At 37.5% G+C, this 6,716-nt stretch overlaps 1 protein-coding gene across 1 annotated transcript; it reads right to left on the bottom strand.

Moving 5' to 3' along the window:
• Window positions 1-1,028: 1,028 nt before the first annotated feature.
• rbp5 (retinol binding protein 1a, cellular) lies at window positions 1,029-5,405 on the bottom strand. Its single transcript, XM_028013296.1, has 4 exons — window positions 5,024-5,405; window positions 3,836-4,020; window positions 2,706-2,807; window positions 1,029-1,567 (listed from the first exon to the last, which is right to left on the bottom strand). The coding sequence occupies exons 1-4, from the start codon at window positions 5,097-5,099 to the stop codon at window positions 1,514-1,516; spliced, it is 417 nt and encodes a 138-aa protein (XP_027869097.1). The 5' UTR covers window positions 5,100-5,405; the 3' UTR covers window positions 1,029-1,513.
• Between the last annotated feature and the right edge of the window lie 1,311 nt (window positions 5,406-6,716).

Below are 6,716 nucleotides of genomic sequence, written 5' to 3'. Positions count from 1 at the left end.
AAAAATCTAAAATAGCATCTTTTATTTTGGAAAACCAGCTTTTATTTTGATGTTTCTGATTTTGTAAACTTAATGGCCGCTTGTGTTTAGTGTGAAAATAATAAAAATCTCAGATTGTGCTAAAAAGAAGAGAGACCGGTACATAACGAAGCAACTTTAACGAGATATTGACCTAAATTATTTTTAAATACAAATTAAAGAGGTTTGTTCAGATTATGGAAATCGTGTTGTGAGCAAAAACAACGTCAATTTAAATAATTGAATTAAAAATGTAGTAAAATACAAGACCTTTTTAGATCAAATTTGCTCAGAAACAATCTCTGCCTTTGAATTTAATAAACTATATGTAGTAAATTACAAATACAGACTTGCAAAAACTGTGTGAAGGCAATAGTTTGGCCCCACTCACAGTCATTTATGGGAAAAACTGTTTCCTGCTTTTTATTACCTTCATGTTAGCATTTAAAGCATAAAAACAGATGAAAGCTGAATTTTAAACAGCCTAATTTTTCTATAAATTAGTTACTCTGACTGGGAACCTTTGCCCTAGATCATTACAGGGCGCACTGCCTCTTGCCACCATTTCTTATCTAAATAATCATCAGCTTTTTTCTAATTTACTTCACAATGCAAAGCTCCAATGGTTTGAATGTTCATAAAATAACATTTCCTAAAGCATTTTTCACATTTTACTGTTGTAAGAGGCTAGAAATCAGCTTTGGCCCGCAGAACAGATGTTAGCTTCAGAGTCCAAGTCCAACTAATCTGGATTAATATTTAATGAAGATGAGACTTTGCTGCAGCAGGTAAGAGATTAAATCTTTCTAACCTTTAACAGAACCTGGATTCTGAAACCGTGGACTATTGCTTCAACAATTAGTCTAATTAGCTACAAGAACAGTGAATGTGTGCGAGTCTTTCAGGCCATGTTTTAAAAATTGGGACATGAGGATGAATGTCTTCATTTTACCATTCGATGTGTTGTCTTTATACTGTTGCTCTGTTGAGGAGTTGAAAAAAGTCTTCAGCTTTTTTATCACTCTGAAAGCAGAGTATGATTTATTTTTCTAAGGATGTCTAGTTGAACTTGTGTTATATTTGTTAGATCACTGACATTATTGTACCTTGCAACGTAGATTTTACCAATTTCAACCACAGATTTTCAGTATTTATATAACTCGTAAAAAGTGTACAAGATATACGGTAATAGTACCAGACATTATTAATTATCTTTTAACATAATGTAGATGCAGAAGCAAATCATGACAAGTGTAAGATCTGCTGTGCAATAGAAGGAAACAACTTGGGGATGTTTACACATTCTTTTTTTTTTTGGCTCTTCGACTCTAAATGCCATCACACTGAACATACTGTATGTTCAACGGTGTTTATATTGTCATTATGATCTGGAACAATTTTATGATTGTAATAAAAGTGCTATATAGACATGATTCAGTTCTTGTACCGTCTACTTTAAAACCAGGCTGTGTGCTGCAGCAGATTTGCAGCAACTTCAATTGGCCTTCTGGAAGACTTGCTTGGCAACGATGCCTTGAACTCTCATCTCCTGCAGAGAAGAGATGGAAGAGGAGGTGAGGAAGGTTGAGGAATGGTCAGTAAAACAGTAGTTTCCATTTACCATAGAAGTGGACAATTTGAAATTACCCAAATAAATTCGCTAAAAATAAAAGAAAAGTTTTAGCGCTAGGATGAGATCGTTTTTCGGCCGAAAAAAAGTACTACAGTGGAAACACTTTTTTTCCACGTCACACCAGTCACGTGATCGACAGCGACAAAACACCCGGACATTACTACTGACGAGGACTAAGAAGTCGACAGGCAGTAGCAGGAGGTAGTGGTTTGTTTTTGCGTTGTGTTTTGAGGGGCAGAGAACGTGTCCAGTCTCTTTAAAACCCTCCGATTACAATTTCCCTCAAACGCCGCATACGTAGCGGCTTGTCACTCCAACGGCTGAATCAGACGTCAACGGCTGATAAGTGCTGCCGCCATGTTTGAATTCTGAATCACGGGACTCTTTACGTCCATCGCTGCCATGATTTTTAAGGGCTTATCACGTAAATTTAAGCTTATTTACGTGTGATTTTAATGTAATTTATTATTTAATAGAAAAACCGCAAATAAGAAATGGTGGGGTTTTTTCTACATCAGCAGAATATTGACAAAGATTTGCGCACATTTGTAATGAAGACGCAGCTACTTTGGCACATTGAAGGGCAGCTAAATGAGCGATACTCTTCATTTTCTGACCCCTTAATCCGTCACCCTTTCTTTCACCACACACTCATCTTTTCCTCCCTCCCCCATCCCTTCTTTTTCTAACAAATCGTCAGTCCCACGCTGTTCCCCTCTCCTGCTGGGTTCGACCTCTAAAACCTAGCAACTTAAATCTTGATCCTCACCGGCATTTCAACTCTCTGCCGAGTTTAGCGTCAACAACGCGTTGCTTTGTCGTAACCGCAACAAAGGCATTAGCAGAACAATGCTGATTGAAATTCTTCAGAAGATTTAAATTTATTTAGGGAATGAAACCCTGTTAGGAAACGATGGTGCTGCAAAGACGGGCATTGAATAACTCGTCTTGTTTGCATGACTTCCTTCATTATGCATATCAATTGCAGCATCATTTTCTCCTTTCCTTGTTCCGGCTCTTTCCTCCCCCACCTCTTCAGCCCACACATCCTCACCAAATGGAGCTTGTTGCCTTCCAGCCAGTGGGTCCAGCCTCGTCCCTCTTTCTCTCCTCTCTGTACACAAACAAGTTTGTCTCCTTCCCAGCTCACTGTGGTCTGAAAACAGAACACAAGTTAGTGAAATCTCCTAAATTCATGCAGCTATTTACACATAAAGAGGGTTAAAAGTGTTTGATTCAAGTCCTTGTACTGCTTTCTGCAGCTGGTTGGCGCTTTGCAAATGTCAAAGTATTTAATTGGGATTTTTAACAACACAAATGAGAAATGGACATTTCAGTATTTGCTGAAAATCAAAATCTGATATTTTCGATATACCAAATAGCTGCAAGTTTGCTATATCTACTAGCTCTGAACATTTAAAATACAATGCGTGGCATAAAACATTATCTTAAACATGGCAGGGGCAGCATCATGCTATAAAAGCCTTATTTAAAGTTTCCTTAACATCATTTAGAGCATGAAGCAAACATATAGCAGAATGGGCGCATGAAAGATGTTTGACCTGAAAAATAAAAATAATTGTATCCCCTTTGTGAAGCATGGTGGTGGTAGCATCATGCTGTGAGGGTGATTTTCTGCAACAAGGACAGAGAAGCAGGTTAGCAAGTAATGATTATTTTAGGTAACTATGAATCTTCAGATTATTCTGATGATTAATTAGATAAAAAAATTTCATTTAACCACTTAGACCTTTTTTATTCAATAGTAGAAATACATTAAAAATATGCAAATAAACAAATAAATTCCTTATTGAAATAAGAAAATATGGGGGAAAATGTGGGATTTCTTAAAAATGTATGTTTGTCAGTTCAATTTGTTTGAGCTTAAGCTATGGGGGAAAAGTTAGGATTTGTACAAAACCAGCAGAGATACTAAAAAAAAAATACTAAAAACTGTAATTCCAGCAAAATGTGGGAAAATGTTGTAACTTTTTGCTTCCACTCCTCAATTTTCTGTTGTTCTGTCACACAAAGGATTAAGGGGTTTGAATAGACTGTAAAGAACTATAAATACCAGACTGTGGTTACAGTGCCAGGTGGGATGATTATCCTGAGGAATTTCACACACAAAGCAACATTTCAGCAGGAGGTGATATTGAGTCACAGACACGCCCAGACACACACCTGGCAGGTACGGCCGTCCACGGGTCCCAGGTCCTCCGTGAACTCTTTCCCGATGGTGAAGTCCATGTTGAAGTTCTTGAAAGTGGTGAGGGTTCGGATCTTCATGGCCCCCGTGGCCGGGTCGTGGGTGATCTCCTTAGTGGGTTTCAGCAGACACACGATCTTCCTCAGGGCGAAATTAATATCTGGGGACAGAAATGTTACCACAGCTATTAGGGACATTGTAGATAGAAAAATAAGGAGAATATCCCTGCCATTAAAATATATATAAAAGACATTTGTTTGAAAATCAAAACTTTGCCAGAAAAAAACTGAACTTTTGATAACAATCTCAGAAATAAAAAATAATCCTGAGTTTCAAAAGGTGGAAATTTGATAAAAACTCAAAGATTTTGAGATTTATCTCAAAAATTCCCATGTCTTTTACTAGCATGTTTCAGAGATTAAGTTTAACATTTCTGAGTTTTTCTAACAAAATTTGACTTTTCAAACTAGTTTTGTCCAGAAAATTTCTGAGATTCATCCCAAACAAGAGGTTTTTGAGGAATTTTTAAACTTTTCGAAGCATTTTTTATAGACAGTGTTTTACTTTTCAAACTCAGAAATGTCCTTGCTTTTGTAGAAAACTTCAGATTAATCTCAAAATTACAGAATTTTTTCCCCCAGCAAACCTTTGACTACTCAAACTCAGAAATTTCTTTGTTTGTTTTTGCTTTGTTTTTTTCCAAGAACATTTTTGACGTTAATCTAAAAGTTTTAAAGTTTTTTCTAGCAGTTTCAACTTTTCAAACTTTCTGAGTTTTCTAGAGGAAAATTACTCTCCCTTTAAAAAAAAAAAAAAATCTAACTACAGAGGCCCTAATCCACCATTGTAAATGAACGCATTTAAATTCAAATTGCATGTGTAAAGAAGAGCTTTGTAAGTGAAGTGCACAAACACACACAACGTGAGTGTGTGAGTTTGGGGTCATGCAGAGGACAAGATGGTGATTTCATCCCACTAATGTGCTGCTGCTGTCTGTGAATGAAGATGGTCCCCATCACCAAATCAGGCTTTAAACATTATCCTAACAGATTATCTCACATGCAACGTGAAACAAACCTGATTAAAATGAAAGCAACAACAGTGTAGTGTCATAGTATCCGCTTTGTTTTATCTTTGATGTGAAAGTATTAATAAAAACATACCTAACGCTTCCAGATAGGTGTCCATATTGTCCTGCTCCACCAGATGATACGTCCCGGAGTAATTGGGTTTAGACATTTTTCCTGTTGCTCCTTGTGAAACTTAAATATGTGCTCTTCTTTGTTCCCGTTTTTTTTTCCTCCAATCGAGCCTCCCTAGTAGATATCACTTTCTCTTGCGTAACCTTACTAGAAGAACGCCTTTTGGGCGGATTTGTGCGTAAAAATTAAAAAGTCTTTTTTCCCCCCCTGTTGAGCGGGATTTAAGGACGCGGTAATGTTCTCAGAAGAACCAAAACTGAAGGTCTGCAGCAACTCTAGTCGGTCTTAAAGCTGAGGAGAGCAGAGAGTTTGGGAGTTATCTGCATGCAGTGGGAGGTTCATGCCCCCTTTTTTAACTAACGCAGGGATGATGCTGCGTTCAGGCGAGCTGGGAAATTCGATGCCCGTCACAAACGGTTTGCTTGTTTTTACGTAGAGGCTAATGAAAACTGCTTAGTAACAAATAAACTGCGTCCACCGATAACAGACACGTCATAAAAATGGTTTATTACATCTTCTACCACCACGTCGCCTCTGGTGTCGATTCTCCGGGAAACTAAAATCGTTTCCCAGTCGGCTCTAAATGAGGCAGAGATGCGACTTAAGGACATAAATTAGAGAAATTAGATGATCCTTTAATTTACTTTTCTCATAAGGGAGCTCAGCTTTTCCGATTTCAGTTGCGACACAACTCCACTGCGTGCGATAAACTAGATTTATATTAATCAATAGGCTCAATAACTATAACTGATTTATGCAGTAGCATGTAGACCTTTATTACAATTGTTCCAGGTATTAATGACCAGGAAGCTGCGTTTTCTTTTAACTCTGACATCCACATGTGATTTATCGTCTTTTTTCCAGGCAGGTGGATTCAAGAGATCAAAGTCCTTCAACAAAGTTGGTTATAAAACACTAATAAGGGAGATTTATGGCTGAAACGAACAATGTAAGGGTATTTAGTGCAGCATCAGGCTGTTTTCTATTGAATTGTTACTACTCAGATCAGATTGTAGGGTTTCTTTTTTTTTTTTCTTTCTTGCATGAGCGGTCTTAGGAATCTGAAGATTTATGTTTATTTACTGGAGCACCACAATGTAGAAAAATATGTGATGTAAAAAGTAGTTATGTAAACTTCTAAATTTGGAGAAAGTAAACTATAAATGCCAAGGTGGAAAGACATCAGCATTGATCTTGGGGAACCACCTGCTTATAGAGACCTTGGATGTCCGCTAAGGTCATGACCCTGCAACAGCTCCACATCAGACGCTTCAGTCAGCATTTTAAATGTCGGTTTTAATGAGCCAAATTATAAAAAGACTTAACAAGGACGGGTTGTTTGGAAAGGTCACCGGAGTGGAATTCCTTCTCTTTTAAACAAATATGTCTGCATGACTGGTTTGCAAATCTAAAAAAAGAACACAACTATTAGAAAATGAACCAAAGAAAAAAACACAGTAACCCCTTATTTCAACCGTTAAGCATGGTGGTGATGCTTTGGGCTTGTTTTGCAACTGCAGAACCTCGTTAGTTTGTGGTTGAATCGATGGTTTACTCCTACGATTGCCATCGTGTTTTAGGTTCGAATGTCGGATCAGTGCGTTTCGCAGATAAAGATTAGAGTCGGGTCGTCAGTAGGAAAACAGGAGAATGA

Source organism: Xiphophorus couchianus, chromosome 3 (genome assembly GCF_001444195.1).
Source record: "Xiphophorus couchianus chromosome 3, X_couchianus-1.0, whole genome shotgun sequence".
NCBI classification, from domain to species: Eukaryota; Metazoa; Chordata; class Actinopteri; order Cyprinodontiformes; family Poeciliidae; genus Xiphophorus; species Xiphophorus couchianus.
The sequence above is the reverse complement of the archived record's forward strand: the minus strand, read 5'-3'. Positions and strand labels throughout refer to the sequence as shown.

What these genes read in the sequence shown, in the direction of transcription:
- rbp5 (XM_028013296.1), bottom strand. Translation starts at nt 5,099, where the DNA reads ATGTCTAAACCCAATTACTCCGGGACGTATCATCTGGTGGAGCAGGAC. An exon ending in CACCTATCTGGAAGCGTTAG is followed by an intron (nt 4,021 to 5,023) that starts GTATGTTTTTAT and finishes TTCTGTCCCCAG; the next exon opens with ATATTAATTTCGCCCTGAGG. An exon ending in AAGGCAACAAGCTCCATTTG is followed by an intron (nt 1,568 to 2,705) that starts GTGAGGATGTGT and finishes TCTTCTCTGCAG; the next exon opens with GAGATGAGAGTTCAAGGCAT.